We start from the raw sequence: 26,013 nt of genomic DNA, 5'->3' as shown, positions 1-26,013 counted from the left end.
TGAGTAGAGCCCTAGAGGCTATACCTCTAAGGGCAAATCACCTCCTAGCAATGGGGTACTGACAATATACACCCAAAGAGTAGCACCCAGTGAGTCATTACAGAGGGGCAAGTTTCACCCTGTGAAGCTTCCACACCTGTTGTCTGTGTCACCACCACAAAACAGAACACCACACAAAGCTCTCTAGTGTGGTGTTGCAATGTCAACAAAGCTGGGAATACTGGTTAAACTGGCCTAGTGAGCTGAACAGCCATGAATTTGGCTTGGGTTTGCTCTACCAGGAAATGGGGCAAGAGGTCAAAATTGTAATATAAGAAAGGGAGGCCCAAAGGACTTCCAGAGAGGAGAGCAGGGCTTGGGTCATTATTGTAAAAAACCAGTGTCATATCATTCTTTTAGTAGAGGGACACAGATACAGCGGCTCCTAAACAGCTCCATTTCGGTTACGGCTCTCTCTCCTCCCACCCTCACTCCGATTCTCACTATTCTTGTGACAATTTCCCTTCTGTATAAGTTATCCTAGCAGTTGTTAGAAGGAACATATTCAATAAAGTAGAAGAATATCTGAATGTTTATTTTCAACTAGAGAATGAAAAACTAAGCAGTCAAAATATAGCCTAGCAAAATAAATAAATAAATAAATAAAAATAGCCTAGCTAGAGGGGACACAAAAAAATCATTCTATTAACTTGGAAGATAACCCCGTTTCCTGTTTATAATGTCAAAACTCAACTTTTTCTGTCTTAATAGAGGCATGTCTTAATAGAAGGAAATATTATCTACTTAGGTAAAAACTAGGTTCCAATTGGGGGAGAGGGGATTTCTTGCCACCACCATGGAACAGACACAGTTATATACAGTCAAGGGAACCATGGGATGCAGTAGACAAGACTGTGTGGGAACTCAAAGCAGTCCAAAGCGGTCCACTGACAACCAACGTGTTCTTCAGGAGGATGAATCAAAAGACAATGGATAAGGAGCACTTCCTGCTGAGCTCATCACTTCCTATTCTCCTTGGCCGAGTTCTCCAGAGAACAAAATACACTTTCACAGAAACAAGTAGGAAATAGTGTAGAGCCTAAAGAGGACTTTCTCTCACTTTCTAGTTTGGTCAAATTATAAAAATAATAGAAAAAAGAGAAAAAGATCTATATTTTCTCTTCTTTCACATTTTCCCAAGAAGACTCTAACAAGAAACAGAGAGAACAAGTGAAATTTTCAGGTCTTCAGGACAAACCTTTATAAGCAAAGCCATCAAAAATAAGGCATCAGGAAGAAGATGTCAAATTGAAACAGCTGTCACACAATATGCTCAAGCTGCACACAAATATTTCCATAAGAAGGTCATCAAGGTTGGTCACTATGTGTCGTCTTCATTGTTTTCAATCTTCAGATATTTGAACTGGTTATTTTCAGCCATCTGCTTTAAAGTGAACCAGATTTACTGTCATTTATGAGAAGTCTCTTATAATTGAAGTTTCTTATAAGAAGTCTCATAATTTTTATAAGCCAGTCTTCAAGAACTTACAAAGCTACAGATAAAAATTTCTGGCAAAATGAACACATTGGTATCCACTCTGAATAAACTTTGCAAACATAGTGCTCATTACTGATAAACAATGTACTTACAAATTTCATTTTGCCAATACACTGATTGGGAGCTTTGATGCTTAAAATCTAGTGTTTGATTTCAGCAGCTTTCATAAACAACAGTGACAAGACTAGGCTGAGTTCTGAGATGTGAAATGCTTTAGCTTCCAGTGAAGAACATGAACTCAGTGTTCACACCATGCATTTCCTACCAGATATGTCATGCATGGTCTTCAAAGACATGAGGAACATTCAAGTAGATGTCAGAAAGGTGAAAGTCACCATGTGAAGTCACATGGTCATAAATTCCTATTCTGGGCAGTTAGCTAATTGTGTTCTGTCATTTTCTACAACACCACTTCTCTCTCTGGACAATAATTAAGAGTGCTTCCTTTAATTTGAGGGTGGTTTTGTATATACGAGTTTATGTGTTCTTGGATCGATGACTTAACTCTCACCTCCTCTGCAAGTGATATTCTCCTTTATGGCATGTGCCCATATAATATATAATGTTCTACCTCTAGCTTAAACCAAATCGGTAATAATAATCAATCAATTACTCACCTTATGCCAGACCAGTCCTTCCTTAGATTCAAGCAAAACAATACAGTTCCAACAAAAGCAAATAAACTTTGCATTAATTTTAAGTAGTGCCTCTGGAGAAATATATACACACGCACACTCACATATCATATGTGGAAATAATGGAAGAAAGAAAAGGATGAAAGGTGGAAATAAAATGACTGAATGATTCTAAAAATAAAGACTATTCTGTATAATGTGCCTTTGAGAACTCCAAATGGTAAATGACATGTAATTTAATATTTGCTCACGTATTCAATTGTTCCCCCATTTAAGCAAATACTATGTACCCAGCATACTGCAAGGTAATATGAAGAATGCAAAGATAAATGAAATATTATATTCAAGAGCTTACAATAAAGTAGTAGCTACATGCAAAAAAAGGCAATTTATATACTGAAGTGCCAGACATGGTTTAAATAAATTGTTATGAGACTTATAAAAGGAAAAGCCCTTCCAACAGCAGGATTTAAGGTGAAGGCATTTGGAATAGCTTGAAGATCAGGTATCATTTATTCTAAACACAAAGAGCACCCACTTGTTCCCAAAGAAGGTGCTAAGTATATGAAAGACCATGAAAATCTAGATCTACTAAAGTAATGCTTGGGAAAAGAATAGTTCATTTACAGTTTTACAAATCTCTTATATTCAATATTTTTAATATTTACAAATATTACTATCGCTATTTTAAAAATCTGGGAACTGAGAAAGGATGAAGGCAGTTTCTTTTGAGGTTAGACAGCTGGTAATGTAAATTCCAGAGGCAAGCATTAGAACCTATGACTTCTAACTCAAAGTCTAAAACCCATTCCACCCCACCCACAGCTCACACACTTGAAAGAGCAATTCTAAATACTGGTAGGACTGCAAATCCCAAGCTATGTGAGTTTTTTCACACATTCAGATGTAGTTGGAGACCTCATATCTTACCCATTTGGACCTATTAAACTGAATCAAGAATCACTTGAGAAACCCAGTACATTCAAAAGCTGCCAACTGGAGTAACCTGTTCCTTGAACTGTCTCATGTAGACACAGTATTATCATGAGATATCCTGCCCACCCTACAGGCAGTCAAATGAAAATCACTTGATTAACAGCAATGGTTAGAACCTAGATCCAGTGACTTGGAAGTGGTTCTAATATTAAATAAATTAAAGAAAGACAATGTTTGGCTCCTCAATTCAATTTATATTTGTTTGGAAAGTGATCAAATAGATTTTGTTGAGATTCAGTACTGACCATCCCAGAACAAGAACTGCCACAATCACCATTGTGCAATCATACACGTACTGCCAGGTACCTTAATTTCTAATAGGGGGTCTGCATGCACTAAGTTGAATTTGAAAACAAGTATGGACAATGATCTTTAAAAAACTGTCTCATCATACCTCACCATGTTCAGACAAATGGCTGAATTAAAAGTATGGTATAAACTAATCAGGATATCTCAAAACAGATTTTTAGAGGAAATCTGTAAATAAGATCTCTTATTTACAGATTTCTCCATGTAAGGGCAGGAGAAACATTTTAAATATTAAAAAAAAATCTATACATAATATTTAACATGTTTTCACATGCCAAGACAGAATCACTGATCTTACCAAATAATGAATATGTTGATACCTCAAGGCTTAACTGTTTTTGTTTAGATCAAGTGAAGTAAGGTCTTTGCATGGGATATAAGAATGTATTCTGGATGCTGCTCTGTATTACTGTATAAAAATTACATTTTCCACTTGGTTATTTCTAGTATACTAGAAATGTTATTGATTTTTATAATCTAATCTTACATCTGACCACTAAATTCTGATACTATTTATAAACTTTGGTTCAGTTGATTTACTTGGATTTTCTAATGAGACAAATCATATATTTTTCTCTTCCTTTTCCAATGTTTGAAATCTCATTTCCATTTTTTGTCTTACTATATCAGCTAGAAAATAATGGCAAAAGCGGGAGAGAATACTGACGTGAATTCTCAGCGTATGCTAGAAGCTCTTCTAAGTGTGCTAGTTATAAGCTCGTTTCAGCCTCATGACAAATATATTAGGTATTATAATCTCCATTTTATAAATGATGAAAATGAGGCACAGAAAGGTTAGGCAACGTATATAAAAAATAAGAGAGCCCTACAAGGCTGAGCCAGAACAATAAACTTCCTCTGTTCATCATCATTTTGGTATAACTCAAGGTTCAAGTTGGAGGGAAAAATTTAAGCTGTTAGGTGCTGCTATAGATTGAATGTTTGTCCGCCCCCATCCCCTCTTCATATGCTGAAATCCTAAATCCCAGCGTCATACTCTTTGGAGGTTGGGTCTTTGGGAGGTGCTTAGGTCATGAGGATGGAACCCTCATGAATGGGATTAGTGCTTTTATAAGAGAGACCCCACAGAGCTCCCTATCTCACAGAGGACAAAGTGTGAGACACAATGAGAAGTCAGCCATCTGCAACCTGAGAGCCTTCACCAGAATGCAACCAGAACTGTGAGGAATAAATTTCGGTTGTTTATAAGCCACTCAGCCCAGTCTGTGGTATTTTGTTATAGCAACCCGAATTGACTAAGATAGCCACAGAAGAGTAGAGGTGAAAGTGGAAACCCTCATCTTGTTCCTGACTCTAATGAAATTGATACTATCTTGTCTGTTTTTCTGCCATAAGGAAGGAGAGATGAACTTTAGTCTTTGCCAAGAATCATGAAGCTGGCCCAATGTGGCTCCTGCCATCTTGGAGCCATGTCATTTAAGGTCTGGCATTGTTCCTGGGCCAGTGTGGCAATGCCCAGCTGGCTGAAGATGAAGAGTGGTCCGGAAATGACTGGACACCAACAGCACTATTGGACATCGCCCCTCTATGTGGCAACATGCTCAGTGGCTGCCACGTGGGAACTCACCAAAACCACAATATCATAGAGAAGATGATTTCTTAATAGTACCTGCAACAGGTAAAATGCGTCACTTGATTTTCTTTCTACCACCTCACAAAAAAAGACTACTCACTCTCTACACAACAACATGTGTATGTGTGTATTCGGGAGGAGAGCAGGGCTGAGGTGAAGTGAAGTTATATAAGCCAGGAATTCTATAGAATATATAAAGAATAAATGTTTTTATTCTTTAAGTTTCTATAGTTGTCTGTGCTGTTAATTCAGACATGGGGTTACTGTTGCTATAACATAACATGACTGCTCTTTCCGTAGCCTGTTTATACCTTGCGAACACATAGAAGACCATTCTGCACGGTGCTCCAATGGAATGTATGAGCTTTTCCTGCTAGATGAGCAGAAGGATGAGAGCTAGATGAGTAGAACACTACATATGCCTATTGCTGACAAGAGATTAAAGGTAAAGGAAAGATGGAAAAACAGAAAGAACAATTACAGCCTCAATCAAAATGCTTTCTCATACCTGAGAATATATCCTTCTCTTCGTGATTCACCCAGCCTGCCCGTGAGAGACTCCAGAGCTGTCCCGAGGAACAATAGAATGTATTATTTGCTATTTCCACCTTACTTATGCAATTTGCTAGTCACAAAGGACCATTCCCACCTGCTGCCAAAGGGTTATTTCTAAAACACAAAAATAATATCATGAGAGTGAGCTCCTTGCTGGCAGGATACAAACCAAACTCAGAAGGTTCCTGAGAACTCTGTGATCTGGCCACTGCAGCAGGCGGCAGGTTGAGGACTCAGGCTTCACAGCTGAAACGCTCTGGGCTTCAATCTCGACTTCACTACCTACTGATTGTAGAACCTTGGTTAGACCCCAAAGCCTAGGTTTTCTCATCTAGAAAGGAACAGTTTCTATAGCTAAATGGAATCATGGCTCAGGGTGACACACCAGCCCTGCCACAACATAGTAGATACTCCCTGAGTACTCGCTGTTGTGGGTCTTACGTGCCACCATTCTCTCTTCTCCAGCTGTCCCCTGACCCTCTGTACCACTGCCCAGCATCTAGTAGTATTCGATGACTCAGTCCATGTCTGAATATATCCACAGACCTGCAGCAGCACTGCTTCAATGTATTCTTTCCTACCTAGAGTTGGACTCCCTATGTAGTTGGCCAAAGATTAAAAAAAAAAAAAAAAAAAAAAAAAAGTGGTTAAAATGTTGGGAAGGGAGAAGAATTAACAAAACAAATGGTGATACACTTCTCTTGGGAGAGGGAGGTTCTAGATCTTGACTCTGCATGGACAAAACATGTTAAATTCTTAATTTCAACAGCATTTTAAGAACCACACATTATGTAGATGTACATTGCAATCCGAAGCAGGTAGACCAGGTTTTACAACATTGTTTTCTTTAAAATCTGTTTATTCTAGGCATTTATGAATATCTCCTTTTTTTCAATATAAAGGGAAAAGAAAAGAGTCAGGATAGTCCTGGAAGATAAAAGCTTTGCAACTAAGGAGATAACTCCTTTGCTGCCTTCCGAATTTTTCTGCCACGACACACAGAGTTGCCATCAGTCTCATGCAGCATGTACAGAAAACAATGTCAATTCGCAAACTATTGAACTTTTTTACAGTCTGGGCAATGGCTTCTTAGAAGTCAACTCTGACATTGGTTTTCTAATCAATGTTTATCTGGAAGCCTCTTTCCAAAAAGAATTTTTGATAATGTAGCAGAAAATAAAACCGATTACTACTACTACTAAAGACAAGACAGTAACAATAATAACAAACACGTGGGTTTTTCCATCTTGGCACTACTGACACTGTGGGCTGGATAATGCTTTGTGACTGTGGGACGCAGAGCAGCATCCTTTGTTTCTACCCACACAGTTCAGTAGCTCCCCGCTCCTCCTCATGTGACAACCAAAAACATCCCTAGATGTTGTCCAGTGTCCCAGGGATGGGGAGGTGGAAGCAAACTCTTAACTTGATTGAGCAGCTTGAGTGTTTAAACTTGGTTGAGAACCACTGGTCTATGGTAAAGAAAGAAAACAATCATTCTGTTTCTTAAATAAGAATGTAACAGAGTTAAGAACTGTGACGAATTCCATAACAGGCATTTTGATCTTAACAAGTCAACGTTCGATACATATATTCTTCTTCACAGAGAAATTTCTCTATCATAGTATTGTAAATAGATAACCAGACTATTTTGTTCACTTCATCAAACTTTTCTAGATTCTGAAATACAGAACAAAGAATTCCTACTGGATGTAAGAAATAAGTAATTGCCAAATACAGGCAAAGCTATTCGATCTTTATGGTATCAATATTTTAGAGCTTGAGATTCTTGTACATTTATTTTTTCTACAATCTGATCACTTACTCCAAACATACTTTTCTGTGGAACCCTTACCTCTGATGATGTACCTGGCAGACCCAAGAACTAAAAGGATACGAGAAGCGCATTCTTCCCAATCTAGAATTCCAGTACCAAAGATGATGGGGAAACTTCTACTAGGAGGACCCAAGTGTCCCAAAAGATCATGAAGATGTTTTAAAAGCAATCTGAATCTTTACTTTCTTACTCATTTATTTTCAGAACAATTTTATTTTGCTGACAAAATATATTTTAAGGGGAAAGAGTGTTTTAGTATCAAAGAAAATGGTAGAAATAAATTAACACCATTAGGAAAAGTGTGCATGAGCAAATGCCTATGCCTGGGAGGTTAAAAAAATGTTTGTTTCAGGAGTGGGAGGTAGATGGGGTAAAGGGGTCAAATATTTGGTGACAGAAGGAAATCTAACTATGGGGGATGAACACACAATGTAATATATATATGACTTATTACTGAACTGTACTTGAAACTTATTGGATTTTGTTGATCACTGTCACCCAAATACTTTTTAATTTAAAAAGTTTGTTTTCTTAAAAAGTAGGTAAAAAAAAAAAAATCTCAGACTATCTTTCTTTCCTTTTTCCTTGCATCTGGATATCAACTTTTACCTCATCAGTATTTCCCTCAGCTCAGTTCAAGACTTTATTATCTTTCATCAGGCCTATTTCAACAACTTCCTATTCAGTTTCTCTCACCTTCTTCTCATTCTCCATTCCAAACCAGTGGGGGAAGTGGGGAGGATGGAGGCCTCATGTAATCTTTTTTAAATCAAAAATTATGTGAGGGATATCCCCCAAGGCCCAGAGATTACAGTTCCCATTATTCATCCTAGAACTCAAATCCTTTCGAGTTTGTTTCGAGCTAGATTTTTAACCTTTTTTCTAAATACTCCTTCCCCCTCTATCCCACAAACCATTTAAATTATTGTCACTATTGCCCACGATCCAAACCTTTGTTCAAGATGATACTCTGTCTAGAATGCCCATATTTCCCTCTCCCAGACAGAACCGATCTCTCCTTACTCACAATTCAAGGCACCTGTTTGTACCTCTATTAGAGCACACACAGTCACTGTTCTAAATATCCATGCTGGTGTTTAGAGTGATACCTGCCTGCTCCAAGGGAATAAGAGACCAGACCTCTTCTCCAGGCATCTTTGTAAACCTACTAAAGAAATGTTTGTTTTTTAAAGATGAGTCAATTGCAGTTTGGTCAAAAATATTTTTTGAGCCCTTAACCTAAAACTATTCAAGCCTGTGCTAGATTCTGTGAGAGAAAGGACTGTCCTCAAGGAGCCTCCAGTAGGCAGAATAAGAGCAAGCCATAAACACTCTTGGACACAAACTGTTACAGGGATTCCAAAGTAGGAGGAAGAGAAAAGGACCTTATGTATACACGTGCTGTAGAAAATTAGGAGAAGCTTCTGCAGGAAGATGGTGATGAGGTACGATTTCACAATTGGGCGTTGACTCTTATGTGTGAGCCTCCCAAGTACTAGGAACAGCAAGGAGTGAGACAGGGTGGGTGGGGTCTATACGAGGAACAATAAGCAACCCTGTGGGGCTGGCACCCAGCAGGGTATCTTCTAGAGAGCTGTGCTCTCAGTCCAGTGGACGGCAGGCTTCAGAAGGGCCCTGCATTAGACAAAGAGTCAGCATTCACGTGGGGATGACTCTAAAAAGTCCAGGCCAGCAGTCAAATAACAGAGCTGTAGTTGAGAAAAACTCACCTGACAACAGCACAGATGACTGACTGGAGGAAGAAAGAAGGCACTTGGGCCTTTGGAGCAAGTGAGACCCAGTGAGAGTAGCTGGAAAGGGGAAAACACCTATGAAAGCATCGACAACACTTGGCACACAGTTATTTAAGGGGCCAAGACTAAAGGTCATGAGGTGGACTGAGGACTTAAATTCCCACCCAAAGTGACTGGCTTCATTATTAGAAGAAAGCCGACATGATGAAAGCTGTAAGGAAAAACATAACTGAGTGTTAAACTCATGAAATGCAAAAGACATGAAGGAAGAAATGGAATATTTCAAAAGCATTATGTGTCCAGTGCATTTCCTTTACCTATAATCCTTTTTCACATCTAGAAAATAAAAGCTCTGTGTCTCATGCTCACTCATTGGCTTGACTCAATATGAGAGACAAACCCCATGATGTCCTATAAACCAGTTCTAACAAGCTGGAGGCCTTGGTGATGTATACTTCCTAAAAAGGCACATGAAAGTGGGTGAATCATCTCTTCTCCTGCCCTAAATGTCAGAAGAGTTTGCATGGTACATGTGGTTCGTTGTTTTTCATGTACGATTATACCTGACAACCACCCAGATGGGTAAGTGGTTTAACAGAAGGCTAGTGTACGACTTCACTGGAGAGTGAGTCATAAAGGTAAGTGGTTCCAATTCTAAGAAATGGAGTGGAGTGACTTCAGGAAGTTTTACGAGAACAGCAATCAGTTTTGGAAGGCATTATTAAGTCTGTTCTCCACAAAACAAAAACAAAAACAACAAAACAAAACAAAAAACTCAAAGCAATCCCTAAAAGCTCAGAGAACCTTTTAAGAGATCATACTACCTCTTAGGGATACAAAGCCAACATGGAAATCAACTTAGGAAGTGAAGCAAGCCCATCCCATCCATGCTATAAACACTCCATTAACAGTATGATTTCAAGAAGCTTTTTCAAACTTTCCACCTGATGTTAATCACATTATCTCATAGGTTAAATTATACTTGAGCCAGAGTTATCCCTTTCAAGTACCAGCTTTCCATTCAGTACCAACATACAAGCAGAAAAGAAACAGAAAACAGCAGCCTTGGAGTTTTGAACCCCAAACACCATCCCTGTTTTGGGCCAGAGTTTTAGTTTCGTTTTGTTTTCTTTATCCTACGTTTCCTGTTTGTAGATGATTTGCAAGGATTCCGAGCATAAACAGGCTGAATGAAATGTGAAAATAGCAGTTGAAAGATTCTCAAATTTTTTATTAGTTACTTTACTAACATCTCTAGATCAAGAAAAGCCACATTGTATGACACCAAATAACCTTCTACTGTATTTGCTCATATTTCCATATTTCCCATATGGCTCTTATTTTAAGAAACTAATAAAATTTCCTTTCTTCCCAAATCTTACACACACACACACACACACACACACACACACACACACACCCTCTTTCTCCTTGTATACTTAAATCACTACCACCAACTGTGTCAGGCCCTGGAAACTAGCCAGAGCTGTGAGCAATCCAGTCTGCCTAGGAAGCCACTAAATGGATGGCTCCACCACGCTGTGAAAACAGAATCATTTCTTCCTGACTTCACCTACACAGGGTGGTTTCCACACATACTTCAAACTAGAACAAAACAACCCAGAGAAAGGTGAACAGTCACCCTTACTAAAATTACTTAAGGCTATAAATAGGATTCAAAGATGGGAGGTAGAGTGGTTTTGGTAAGAATACCAGTTAAGAGTTCTACAGTATAATTAACTGTGCCACTGGCTGCTATGTCAGCGTTAATTTTTCCTTTTTATTACAAACATTTTCTAACATACAGAAAATTAGGGTGATAAACACACATCCATATATCCTTCACCTAGATTTAACAACTTTAATAGATTGTGATAAATTTATCTATTTCTGTTATCTATTTCTGTTATCTTTACTGAAGTATTTTATAAATTTTCCCTCTGAATAATTCAGTATATGTCTCTCAAAAATAGGGATATTTTCCTTCATAACTATAATACTAGTATCACATTAACAAAATCAAAGTAATTTCCTAATATTATCTTATCATGAATATCATTCAAATTCAAATTTCCTTGGGTGACTATTCTTTAGAGGTGAGACAGCAAGAGTTAGTAACAATCCTTGAGTTATTTTTCTACCAAAGGTAGACACTTACATAATTTCTTTATCACTGTTTTGAGTTAAAATACAGGGCAAATATCCAAGTGTGAAAGATATATCCACCTAACTTCTACGATAACCACAAACACTATTTTATAGCAGCTACAAATGGGGAGAGTAATAAATGTTTCTTGAGGGAAAAAAATGGCAAAGACAATTTCCCAGACTTAGGGTATTATGTTAATTAGTTCCCCTTTCTTTTCTCTTTTAAATCATTCTTCATAAACTAGGAGGATTCTTCTGACTCCATTATTCTTATGAATATTAGAAGTCTTTCACTGCTATGTCCTCTCTCTTGATTCTCTTTACTACATTTTGACAAAAGTAGTTCGTCCTTGCTGTCTCACTTTTCACTCATTTAAAATCTACCCTTTTGCAATCTAATTTCCCACCTTTTATTCACTAAACACCACAAACTTCCTTAGTCATACTTAACAGATCCTTTCCCCAGCCCTCCCTGTGCCCAGCAGATTGCCACACTTTGCCCTCACCTTCACCCATGGGGCTCTCCTAGAAGCTCTTCCTGTCTTTGCTTTTTTCCTGGTAGTTTACTCAGAGATGGGAATGTCACCTATATTCAGATGACTTATCCATCTGGAAGAAGTTTAGATCAATACATATTTACCTAATTTTCCCATAAGAGTCAAATACAAGTGGGGAGCTGTGTTTGAAAGGAGAAAAAAGTGAACGCTTCACTCAACTTACTAAATCTATCAGATCTTTCTTCTCTAGGATGGTTAGAATGCCTTCTGTGTGGAAGGTGCCTTCTAGCACTTTCTGGGGAATAGTGGTGAGGGTTGCAGGCCTGGAGCCACATATTCTGGGTTCAAATCACATTTATTAATTGTACAATATTACAAGATACTTAACATCTCTAAACCTCAGTGTATACTTGTGGAAAATGCAGATAATCACAGAACTTGCCTCATGGACTGCTATGAAAGTTACATGAAGAAATGAAAGTAAAATGCCGAGTTAACAAAATGCCTACAAAATATTAAACACTAAATAAATTTAAGTTATTGCTAACTATGACCTAAAGATTCAATTATGAAAAAAATGGTTATTTTTTAGATATCTAATATTTATTACTGGCAAAACTGCTGGGAAAATGTTCTTTAGCAGACTGTTGTTTAGGACTTTTTAAAAGGAAGTTTGGTTACTTTCTATTTATCACATTAACTTTATATCACGTAATGGAGAAAGTACACGAAGTATTGTTCAACGCTAGTAGTTACTTTTGTAAACGGATGATTCATGCTAATTAAACTTGCAACCCAGGAGAACAAAATTAGCTTGTTTCAACATTTCCCTTGGTTCAGTAATTACAATTCAGGGTTATGTTAGATACCACGAGTATAATTTTGCCCGAGAGACAGACACTGCACATCACATTTTTAAAAACAGGCACTGTGGATATAAATCCAGGTGCTTGCTGAATAAGAGACTTGCAGCCTTCATAAGCAATTCTTATCAACCTTGTGCTCCAGTGTCACTTATTTCTGTATATATTGTAGCTAGGAGGGAAGTACTGAGATCATTTTAGCTTGTTATAGATTCACCGGATTTGCAGGAAGATGAGAATTTAAAAATAGAAGCCAAACGTGGCTGGAGTTTATCTCAGATACTTATGTTCAAGCAGCAATCTGTTCATCCATGATGACAGCAAGCATTCCATCAAATGATTTAAATTTTCATACTCAGTCAGAATTCCACTACTTCTCAAATTAATGGACCACGGATATACAAGCACCTCACATTCTGATCCATTTGGTTTCTCAAAGCTATGTCTCTATAGAAAGCTTTTTTGGGTTGGTTTTCATGAGAGAGGTGATCATGAGAAGGTCACATTTATTTAGTACTCATCACATGCCAGGCACAGTGCTGAATCTTTACACAAGTTAGGTCTCAGAGACTCTTCCTGGCATTTTCTAAGGCAAATCTCCATTTTATAGATTGGAAACTTGGCTCTTAGAAGGGCAAATAGAATTCCAGAGGCAATGGCATATCCAGGTTTTCGCGGAGCCTGAACTTTTATTAGTTTTCAAGGGGGGGAAAAAAAAGTTGAATTGTGAATACTAAATTAGGTTTAAGGCCTAAAAGGGGTCAGCATCAAAAAGGGACCTGGAGATATGAGCTTTAGTGGCAATTAACTTGGGCAGCTTGACTGACCAGTCTGGGCTGCAGAGACAAAAGGAATGTGGTGAATAGAAATGCAAACTGTAACATGAACATCACTAATCTTTAGAAACTCTTGGCCATAATTAAGTTGCACTAGGTTTTCTTTTAACTTTTTAAAAAAAGATTTATGTTTTTGTTGTCAGGATAAGTGTGTGTGTGTGTGTGTGTGTGTGCGTGTGTGGCGGGGGGGGGGGGGGGGGGGGGGTGGGGGAGTGGGGGGGTGGGGGGGGGGGGACATGCAGGGTGAGTTAACTGTTTAAGTGCCAGGCAGTAATTTAGACGGTCTGAGCAAGCCGAATGCAGAAAAATTCCAAGTTCTGTGTTGTATGTTTCTTAGGAAACCCTTGCACTTTGGAGAGCACTGAGAAGTTAGAAAGTTTACCTAAAATTTATATGTGATGCCTTTTGAATAAAACTTGTGTGAAAACAGCAATCTTTTCTAAACACTACGCCAATTTTTTTTGAGTGGTTTCTCCGCTGTTAGCAAAATATGTGATGCTGACCAAACACATCCTCTCTCTCAGAATCAATTGTTTGTTATACCAAGAAAACTCCTTTTATCCAAAATGAAAACCTTACTTTGCCAGAAGTCTTTATTTTTTTCCCCAAAGCACATCTAATAATTTCAGAATTCAGAATAAGGCGGTTCTTAACGCCACCATATCAGAGTGCAGTTCTGATAAAAACTTCAAGTCATATTTATCTTTTCTCAAAGTTTTATGAAATTATTTCTTTTCATGTGAGGAATGTCATGAAAATCTCTGATAAAGAATATGGGAAAGGCACTCTGAACTGTAATTTCCTAAAAATCCTGAGTCTTACTGCTTTCCAGTATATCTGTGAATAGAGCTGCATATGGCTTCTCAGGCTGTGCACTGTACAACTCCAAGGACACCATTTATGGAGACCACAAAGTGAGGAACATTGCTTGGAACAGCACAGTACAGTGGCCCTGACTGAAACAATATACTGACTAAAAAAAATGGTTGCTACCTCTTCCAGAAAATAAGGACATGCTTGAAAAAATGAAGTGGGCATGTCATAAAAAAAATGCTTGTACCTAAATAGCTAAATTAAGGACAATTTGAGCATCAATATAAATGAGGACAATAATATATTATAACCCACTGACTGGAGAATCCATAATTTCATGCTGATAATTATAAGTAAGTAGGTAAATAAATAAATGGAAAAGAAGGAAAAGCTCTCCCTTTTACAGCAGAATGACAACTAGCAAATGTAAGAAGTTAATGATGGAGTTAAGCTAGAAATGCACCATTTTGCCACCTTCACAGCAAAAACTAAACCAGACAGAAATCAACAGCTGCTTGAGAGGGTGAAGCAGGGAGAATGAGAGAAGGAATAGGATACTTAGAGAATCTTAAAGTATTTCCTTGCAAAAGTTTTACAATCACAAAGTAAATGGTAATAACACAGCAGAGAAATCACACACCTTAACCAAATGATCAAAATTACTGTCACCAATAAGGAGCAAAGGGACATCCCATGAATCCCGATGTGATTCCTTGAGAAGGAAACATCACGTACACAGCAATCCAAAACATGTATAACCTGAATCTATCCCTGAGGAGATGGGAAAACCCCGATTGAGGATTATTCTATAAAACGACTTGCCTATGTTCTTCACACAAGAAAGGCTGAGGAACTGTTTCAATTAAAGGAGACTAAAGAGACGTGACAGTGAAATACAGTAAGTGGTCCTACGCTGGATGCTGTCCTGGAGCGGGGGGCGGGGGGGGGGTGCAATGCTATAAAGGTCATTATTAGGACATCTGACAAAACTGGAACATGGACCATAGATTAAAGTATTAAATGTCCTGAATTTGCTAATAGCACTGTGGTTACATAAGAGGATATCCTTATTTTTAGGAAATGCACAGTGAAATATTAGTAGGATGTATGCTGTTTACTCTCAAATGATTCTGCAAAAATGCATGTGTGTGTAAAGAGAGAGAAAGAGGGGGAGAAGGGAGGGAAAAGAATGATAAGAACATGGCAAAATGATGTTAAAAATGTGTAAAACTGCGTCGATGGTATAAGGAAATATACTGGTGAAACCTCAAAATAAAAAGTTTTACAAAACCAGCAGCCAAAACAATCTTGAGGGTTATCAGTGTTCAGCTTGCTTCAATGAACAAACAAGTAACTCAATCTGTAATTAGTAGTACAAAATAAAAAGTTAAATCTTGAGAAACATTTTGTTGCTATCATTTTTATAATCACCACTAACATTTAGAGAGTACTCTGTAAGGTATTTCACCTGTGTTACCTCTTTTAATCTTCATAACCACCCTAAGAAAAAGGCACTATAGTTATCCCCATTTTAAAGATGAGGAAACTAAGGTTTAGAGAGGTTTAGTAACTTGCCTAAAATAAGAGTCAGTAAATGGCAGAATCAGAAATCCAATGAGGTTGATTACAAAGCTGGTAGGAATTATGACTATGTTAAACTTATTTAATTATTACCTTAATTTTCCTCAAAGAAAGATGAATCTCAATTGATGAAATTCTGACAAATGAGTAAAATAGGCTTGGATAAGAGTTTCTTCTAATTATAATTACAGCGCTAAATAAACCAGAGATAGAGATACAAATGATAGTTTTGGTCTCCACAATTAACTTTATGCTCTCTTTCTTCCAAGGACTGAACTTTTTAATAAACAAATTATTTGAAAAAATAAAAAATAAATAAACCCAATGTGTCCTTTGAAATCATCTTATCAATTGTCTCATAACCATTTGGTCCTTGCAATGGAATGAAAGTCTGTGTCCTCCTAAAATGAGATGTTGAAGCCTAAATCCCCAATGTGATGGTATTAAGAGGTGGGGCCTCTGGGAGGTAATTAGGTGATGAGGATGGCACCCTCATGAATGGGATTAGTGGCCTTATAAGAGGAGACATAAGAAGTGATTGTTCTCTCTCCACCATGTGAGGACACAGTGAGAAAATGACCACCTGCAAACAATGAAGTGAGCCCTCATCAGATACCAGACCTGCCAGTGTCTTGATCTTGGACTTCTAAGATTCCAGAACTGTGAGAAATATATTTCTGTTGTTTATAGCCCATTCAGTCTATGGTATTTTGTTAGAGCAGCCTGAACTAAGACAGTCTTATTTCGTGTTTCTCTTGCTTTAAATATTTTTTTTTCTTCTTTCACATAACGTGGTGTGATCTTAGTGCTCATGTTTCTTTCGTCTCAGCACTTCAATTTTACTTTAAAAAAATGTATTATTTGTAACACAGTGCCTGGTTTCCCAATTCAGTGTACTAGTAACTTCCTTGCAGATAAAGAGTAAGCTGCTAAATATACCGTATATTTCTTCCCAGTGGAAGCTGAATGAGTATTAATAAAAAAGTATGTTCAAAATAATAAAACGTTTGTAAATACTTGCAGGTGTTTGGGAAAATCTTATCATCTGACACTGTGATTACCCATTCCAGAACAAAGAGTTCTCATTCATGGCTGCATAATATGACTACCGGTAGAGCTTTTAAAATCCTGATGCCTCACCCACATGCAAGACCAATTAAACCAGAAACTCTGGAGATGGGACCAGGGCCATCAAAAATTTTTTAAAGCTTCCCAGATGATTCTAAAGTTTAGCCAAGTTTAAGATCATTTAAGAATCATATTTTTGTGTACAGAGCCAAAGAATTCACAAAGGTTTTCTAGAATTAGTCTCACTAGTTAAGGAGTGTATAGTCCAACTGGTGAGTGAAGATTTGTGTGGACGTAGAAAACGGTAACTAAATGAAGACTGAAGACATGTGCCAAATTAATGTGATATACGATAAGTATATTGGGAGACCACATGGGGACAGTAGGGGATGGCTGCACCCTCTGGATGCAATGGCAGGCTCTGTTATAAGAGCAGGGCTGAGGAAGGCAACTCCGGCTGGAGAACGGTATAAATGGAAAAGTATCCAGTATGTCCAGGAAACAGCGAGATGACTAATCTAGCTAGAGTGGAAGGTTCACTCTTTAGAGTAGAAAAGGTAAGTTTGGAGAAGTAGACTAGAATCAGCCCCTGGAGGGCCTTGAGCAACAAGTCAGAGAGTCCAGTGGCATTTTGGAGTCTCTAATGAGATTTGAGGAAATGATTAAATAAAAGCACTCCTTTGGAAAGCACTCCTTTGACAGAATTATTCAAAATGGATTTGGGAGAAAGACTAAAATTTTGTCTACTAAGAGAAAAACACAGCAGATTAGGTGAAACTGTATGCTGATGAAGCATAATCATAATGCTTCCTTTTCAGTTTTCCACAAAAAGACAGGAACCAGAAGTTTCTGTAAAATAGCATGGATCTCACCTGTTGTGGGACCCATGCTCAGGAGAGACTGGGCAGCCTGGAGGGTCTGTCTCATTCTCTGTACCTTTGTCCTGGCTCCCAATCTCACAATTGTAATAGTTTCTGCAGCTATATGTTCCTCCTTTTTCCATGAAGGAGGCTAGGAAATATAATTGTAGAGGACAAAGTTTCTGGTCAGAGAAATGCTTTCTTTCTTATAATTTTTTTTTTGAATATGATGGATTTTTAAGAAGCTGAATGATCCCTAGGTTATACCGGCACTTAAAGACTTCTAAGAAGAAAAAAAATGGGACCAAACTATTCATTCACTCAATAAATATTTATTGAATGCATACCATTTGCTGCTGTTCTAGACACTGGGAAGGAATACAGCAAGGTCCCGTTTCCAAACAGACAACTCTCTAGGCATTGTAAAGGTTTTACTCAAAAACAAATGGCAGTCTAAGGCCACACAACTTATAGCTAATCGACTAAAGTGTCCTGCTACAGATCTTGGAAAAACTAAATAGCCAAAAAAAAAAAGTCAAGATCCTTTATATAATGAACTGTAAGTACCAGAGAAAGTACAGAGTAACATAAATTCTTTAAAAACTGCATTTATATATATTCAAGCCACTAGATGTATCCTAAACTCCTAAAAGAGAGCTAGCACACAAATGTGCTCAATAAAAATTAAATGGCATCGTTGAGCTTAATGGAGTTCAAAGTGAGGCGAGAAGGCAGCTATCATCATAAGTTGACAAAAGCAGTGAGGTCACCTCAGCTGTCTGTGTTCTAAATGTCACATTTGCAAAGAGGAGCGTGTTCAGGTATCTGAACTTCCAATTCAATGCTTTTAAAACCAGACCACAATGCTCAGGTGTGAAATGTTATCTTGTGAAATCACAGCATCAAAGTCGTTCACAAAAGTAACTTTCAAGATGTGCTCAGGGTTATTCAGAGACCTTGGAGCTCAGAGATTAGCTATGTGTATTGATTGTCATTCCAAGAACACAGAGATATTCTTTTCATTTTGTAAAATTCTAATAAGAATTTGCATTTAATACATGCATTAATTAGAAATACGACAAAATGAATAGGAGCTTTCAAACAACTACACAAAAGTGTTTGCTTCTAAGTCATTATATTCTAGTTTATAGACAAGTCCTATTTTCTCACAATGGAGAAAAAAATTAGCATATTCAAGTCCCCTTCCTCTCCCTCTCTTTGCCCGCTGGGAGGAGTTTTACCTGCGTAATGTACCGGAATCTCTATCTTTGGCCCGATGACATAGTGCCCCTCCTCCAAGCTATGGGCAGTGATAGTTGTCCACTGACGGCATGAATGAATGAGAAGGTAGTCATTTTCTCGCAGCCCTTCTATGCATTCTCCTAGAAAATATAATTTTATATAAGAAACTTAGAATTAGCATAGGCTTATTCCATATCCTGCAATAAAATTTTATTAGTTAAAAATTCACTAATGCAGAAAGTGACAGTTCATCCAAGAAGAGATAAAGTTCACTATGAACTAACAATAAAAAAATTATTAGATAAAGTCAAGTATGTGAAAATCTCTTTGTAAATAAACGAGAAACATTTTTATGGAATCTTGTGTGACAATTTTACACAAGATTCCATAAAAATGTTTCCTATTTATTTACAAAGAGATTTTCACATACTTGACTTTATCTAAATTATATTTCAATGATTATAAAACAAACAGTACATGCTCACATTAGAGATAATATTTAGATACTTCACAAGGTTTAGAATATTAAATATTACTTGTCTAAACTTATTGACTGAATAAGCAGAATACAAGAGATTCGGGTCTAGTAAGATTGATTCCAAAGCGTATGCTCTTAAATGCTGCAATATAACTACTGTAAATAAATAATAAACTTATCTCTGTTGAAACAGTACTTGAGATTAAATGTCTATTTCTCCTTTTAAATTTTTTATGTTTTGCTAGTTCTCTCTGGCCTCTAACCAAACTTCCCAATCAATTAAAAATAGTGACATTTATAGCATATAAATGAAATTATTTTTCATTTTAATATTTCCTGTTATACCCTTCTGGCATTAGAAGAGATGACAAACTATTTCCAAAGAGAATGCCATTCCCCGGAACTTAAAAGATAGTTTTTTAGATGCTGAAATGATCCACTCAATTAATCCTGGTTTAGTAATTTTAAATGCTCAAAGAAAAATACCTGAAAAGGCTAATTCCTTTATAGAGAAAACAATTAGGCTTCCTTATTTTTGATGTTCATTGTATTGCAATAATTAACAGTTATTGGTGATTTAACTGTATGTTCTGAAATGGCATTTATAGATTCCTCAAAAATTTTGTAAAAGTTTCAGTACTTTTTCAATTAAAAAAAAAGAAGAGGAGGCTGTAATGATCAACTTGGTTATCATAATCATAAACCAACAAATCTGTTCTCAAACCAGTAAGGCCACAATTTTTAAAACAGGCTTAATACAAGATCACTTTATCTTTGTTGCAGGACACATGAGGGGGGGAGATGAGAGAAAAAGAAACAGCCCAGAAGTGGAGGTGCCCTAGCAGAAGGGGTAGGGTCTTATTGAGGTGGGAATTTCCAAACCAGACTTCTCTGCCCTTCACACTTGGGAGGACCAGGTTCATAAAGATCGCACCTAGGAAGACCACTGGTACTCAGTAGCCCTTTGCATCCCTTAAGCATGTCAGGGCAGGAAAGAAAGACCTAGAAGCACTGCTCAGTATAGAGGCCCCTCAGAGCACCCGCCAGGAGCAGAAGGTGGGAAGGGCATATACACAGCAAGCGGGAGTTACAAGCAGGGGCTTCTGAGTCCAGCAGATCTGGTCTAGTCACAGCTCTGCTCCCCAGTACTATATGCTCCTGGGCAGGAACATTCTCTTCACCCAGGAGCTGGGGCAACAGCAGTCCCTGCTTCACAGAGTGGTTGTGAAGATATGTGATGACAGCCGTGGAAACTGTGGAGCACCAACTTTGTCAATATTATATTAGGAGTGATCAGGAATCATCAGCTTTTAATTTTATTTATCGTAGGACTTTTCTTCCTAATATTCAATCCTTTATGTAAACATTATAATTTAGGTCATATTAACCTTTTATAGGTGAGGAAATGATCTTCAGGTTAGTCAAGAAACTTGCTTAGAGCTGCACAGCTAGTAAGTGGCAGAAGCTGACTTCGGGGTCTCTCTCTACATCTCTCTTCTGCTCTTTCAGCACCATACTGTCTATCATCTTGAAAGCTGACAAAAACCCAAGAATCAGGGGAAAATTGACCTTTAGTTTCAAGTTTCTCTCATTCACTCAATCAGTATGACAAGCACTGTTCCCAGCACTTGGGATATTCATCAGAGAAGAAAACAGATCTGCCCTAGGTAGGATGTTTATTATCTAACCGTAGAAGGCAGATAGTACAATTGACAAGAATGATTAAATTGTGAATTAATTAGAAAGTGAAAGGTACTTTGAGTAAAGAGTAAGGGGATCAGGAGAAAGAAATGTACATATTTAATGTGTACAATGTGATGACCAATAAACATTTGTTGAGTATCTTTTATGCACAAAGCAATGAGGGAGTGGACAAAAATATAAAGATTTGGTTCATGCATTAAAGAATTCAACATTTTCACTGGTGAGATATTTTCATTTGTAATTTCATATAAGGTAGGACATGATGAGTTCTATGCCAGAGGAAGAGGAAATCTAGAGCAGAGATAGGGACTTTAGCAGAGAAGATCAAGAAAATGTTAACAGGACTATAAAAGCATTAGAGCTGGTCCTTTGATGGATGAGACAGACTGAGATGAGAGGGAGGCAACGGGGAGCCACTGAACAATTCTGGCAAGAGAATGGCCAAAACACTGCTTTAAGAATTAATCTGGTGATACTATAAAAGATAGATGGGAGAAGGCAGAAACCAGAGCCGTGGGGTATATGCAGGAAACTCAGAGGGAAAACACAGTGCTATTTAGGAAAATCAGAAAAATGTTGTTTTCTGCAACTAAATTGTGATATCATAAAAACTGTTTTAATTTTATTCCACAGTGGGCTCTAAAGAGGAAGCTAAGAAACAATTGCAGTTAAGTTAATCAAAATGAAAATTTAATGTTAAATCCTACTGCTAGCTGATGCAGTAAACACTCTATCAAGAGGATTCAGAATGATTTTCAAAACCATAAAATAGTAAGAAGCCAAGGCCTCTTTTTGAGCTTACATCTTTTTAATTTTTTTCAAAATTAAAGTTGAACCATGTGCCGGCTTTAGGCAAAAAAAAGTTTCACAAAAATTGTCTAGAATAAAAGTTAATATAATCATTTAAAATATCCTAGGGTAGGCCACTAATAGAGGAATTACATAAAATGAATCCATAAAGTAAACAATTTTTTTTGTGATATAATTATCCTGTTGCTTAACTACTATGTATAACATAATAAACTTATATATTTTGCTCAATGATGTAGTAGGAAGAAGTCTACAAGAATTGTGTGTTAAATTCCAAAATATGGTAATATCATCCTGAAATTTCTCCACATCTAGCATGCTTCTAGGATATACTTTAATTGCCTAGTTTGAACTTGACTCCTTCATGTTAAGTCTTAACGCTAGGAAAATTAAAATCCATGAATCCTTCAAAGTAAGTCTGCTTAAAAAAAGAAGAATCAATCTCAAAATTTTATTCATAAAGATATAAGTACCTTGATGTTCTCTGTAGCATTATTCATGGTGGCCAAGACATAGAAATAACTGAAGTGTCCTTCGATAGACACAGACAACAGTTTAGTGGTTACCAGGCAAAAGGGGGAGGGTAGAAGGTAAAAAAGTTAAAGGGGTCAAATGTATGGTGACGGGAGATGTGACTTTGGGGGGTAAAAATACAATGCAATAAACAGATGATGTATTATGGAACCGTACATTCAAAACCTATATAATTTTAGTAACTAATGTCACTCTAATAAATTTAATTTAAAAAAATCAAAATTTAAAATAAATATTATCACTTGGACATACACAGATTCTGCTCCTTTGGCTGCTGGGACAATATAATCTCCTGATTCATCTTTCTGATCTCTCCTTGTTACCGTCTCTGTGCCCCCCTACCCCTTTACATTAGCTGTAACTATAGGAGTAAACCAAAGTTCCACCCTTAGCCTGTTCATTTTTTCTCTCTCCATTCAATCTTATACACCTCTCAAGGATTCAATTAGTTATGGACAACTCCCAAGTTACTAGCTTCTATTCTGAGCTCAGAGTCCAGACTTTATCTTCTACACATTTCCACTTGGACGGCTCCTTGCCATTCATTGATAGATTTGTTCATTCAACAAAACACTTCTCGAGGACAGACTATGTTCTAGGACCTGGTGATACAGTAGTGAAACAAGTACTTGCTCTTATGGATCTGACCTCCTGGCCAGGTTTTCAAACTTCTGGTCTTCACTCTTTCAATTTATTTAAATATTGCTGTAGATAAAACTTTTAAGAATATAGCACTGTTCATCTTACTCTTCTGCTCACATCTGCCTTTGGTTCCCATTCATATAGAATGAAGCCTTAAATCCGTGGCCCAATACTCAAGGGCCCCATGATCTAGTTCCAAAGGGTCTATGACCTTATGTCCCCCACACTGTACGTTAGAGCCCAAAGAACACATTCTCTGTTCCATATACATGCTACACTCACACATCTAGGCCCTTGCCTTACTCATTTGCCTGAGCCTTTATCTCTGAATCCTTGTATCTACCCACTACTTATACTTATCCAACTCACAAAGTTGAAAGACAACTCCAGTGTCACCTTCATGAATGTCTTCCTGATACAAATGCTAACATTTTAAATTTAAACTGAACTGATTATTTTTTTGCTTATATTCTATGATAAATTTATACATCTCTTTTAGAGCTAGAAACATGAAGAACTTAGACTGACTTTTTAATATTTATAGATATTTAAATAATATAATAAAAATAATTTAACACTGTGGGAATTACAAGCATTTTACCCCCTTTTTAAAATTGGTCCATATATTTACCAAGTTCGAGAAATATGTTTATAGAAGTTAAGGAACAAAGACATTCAGGATCATAAATGCTGTTGGAGGAGACCCTTACTAAACTGTTTCATCTTACCAGCAACCACAGCAATGCAATGGAACTCAGACTCACTGCCTCATGGTTTTGCTTTTTAAATATTCTAACATATTAATCTTTATTTAGATTATTTTCCCCCTGGACATGGAGTCTTATGTTTTTCATGCTGCTTGTAACTACTTTTAGCTCTGTCTAAACTGTAATTAAATCCGTTACAGTTAAATGTAGCTGAGTTAGTACGCAACTGTAGTGCCTTTGCATATGAACTACTCTGGATGTGTCTGAATCAGTTCATGTCGTTTATAAGGTCTGTTGCAATAGAATCCAAATCGCTATAAAATGTTTTTTTTTTTTTAAATTTTTAAATGTGAAGACCAAGTATGAGTGTACCCAGATGGCAATTTATTACATTTTGATATTAAACCTGTTAACTTTCTATTGTTGGGTTTTTATTAAAGTTGAGCAGAGAACAAAATAGACACATACCTATGTAGGTTTGGTTTTTGCCATTCTTATGTCATATATGACAAATGGGGGATTTCACGGAAGTTGTGTTGTGACATTTGGCAGCTGGTAAATTTAAATGTTTTTGATTTTCCACATTTGTGTCTCTTTATTCTTGATATTGTATTTCGCACCAGAGTAACAGGCTCAGTCAACAATCTGGGGCTGTATCACTACAGAAGGCATGTGCTTTGAATCTTTTAAACTCCTAGAATACCTGATTTTCCACTTTGCATTTATTTTAAGTATGCTTTTACCCCCAATTTGCTTGGTTTCTTCTCAGTACATTGGTAGAATCCTGTTTGTGGTGGATACTCACATATCTGTTGACTGATTAATAAGGCCCCAATGAAATAATTTGATTTATTAATATGTTATAAGACTTTGATTTATTGAAAGTGGTATTATTTTTACCTGTTATGGACATAAACTGTTCCTTATGTTAAAGCTAAATCTATCAATAATAGGTAAATTAATAGGTTCTGTGATATCTGTGTTCTCCTTATTATAAATCTAATTTAACAGTTGTGCATTGTTTTACTTCACCAATGTTAAAAGGAAAGCTGGTCAAGTGATAACATTGTGCTTGTACTTCCTCATCATTAATAGTGTTGCTTAATTTTAATTATTGTTTACTTGATCTTATAATTCTTTTCATGTAGACGGAAATCCTACTGAGTTGGTTAAATAGTCAAACCACTGCATTTCTCTTACAATTTAAACATTTAAAAAAATACCTTCAGTGGCAGGGGCTGATTACTCGATAGGATTCCTCTTCTTTTTGACTCCCCTCACAATTAAGTGGTGCCATGGCACTGAGTTCTAACCAATGGTGTGAGCGGAAATGACATTTCCTACTTCCTGTGTTGGCCTTACCCATGAAAACTGCCCACAAGCCATCCACTCTACTTTTTCCTCAACCAAGGGCTGAATATTGATTCCCAGGAAGACCTTGGAACAAGCTGAAGATAGCACAGCTGCCAGCAGTCTGGGTTCCTTAATGAATACATAGTGGAACAAACCGTCTGCCCGTGCCCTGACCACACTCTGAACTGTGATGTGAGAAATACACTTTGACTGTGATATTATGCCAGTGACGTACTGTACTATTGTAGTTCTCCTTTCTGGTTTCAGTAGTTAGACTACCTTAACTGAAACATCTCTATGCATAACCTTCCACACCAGCAATGTCTCCTGATCACAAAGGTTTTTGTTATAGAGGCTATTCTTTCTAAGTAATTGTCATAAACACAAACTTACCTTGAATTTGTAAAGGGAGCTTAGACTAAATATTCCTGTCCTCATTCTTTTACTTACATTTCATCCTACAAACTGAGGTATATAATTAAATGCTATTTAATTAGCATCCTCAAACATTTTGAATGCATGAGGTCCTAGCTGTGTTAATGTCTCACAAATAAGCAAGAAATAATTTACCGGGAGAATGGAACATGGCACTATGACAACATCTCTTTGTCCCAAAGGACGACAATCCAAATGACACGGTGAGTAAAGAAAGAGTGTAAG

General features: G+C 37.1%; 1 protein-coding gene across 2 annotated transcripts in view; it reads right to left on the bottom strand.

The window, feature by feature from the left end:
• Window positions 1-26,013, bottom strand: part of GAREM1 (GRB2 associated regulator of MAPK1 subtype 1) — a 191,543-nt gene that overhangs the window by 103,098 nt on the left and 62,432 nt on the right. For both annotated transcript variants that reach the window (XM_011361834.2, XM_011361842.2), the window contains exon 2: window positions 19,125-19,265. In XM_011361834.2, coding sequence (XP_011360136.1) covers window positions 19,125-19,265 — 141 coding nt within the window. The remainder of the gene's footprint in view (window positions 1-19,124; window positions 19,266-26,013) is intronic.

This window comes from Pteropus vampyrus, unplaced genomic scaffold, assembly GCF_000151845.1.
Source record: "Pteropus vampyrus isolate Shadow unplaced genomic scaffold, Pvam_2.0 Scaffold3, whole genome shotgun sequence".
NCBI classification, from domain to species: Eukaryota; Metazoa; Chordata; class Mammalia; order Chiroptera; family Pteropodidae; genus Pteropus; species Pteropus vampyrus.
The sequence above is the reverse complement of the archived record's forward strand: the minus strand, read 5'-3'. Positions and strand labels throughout refer to the sequence as shown.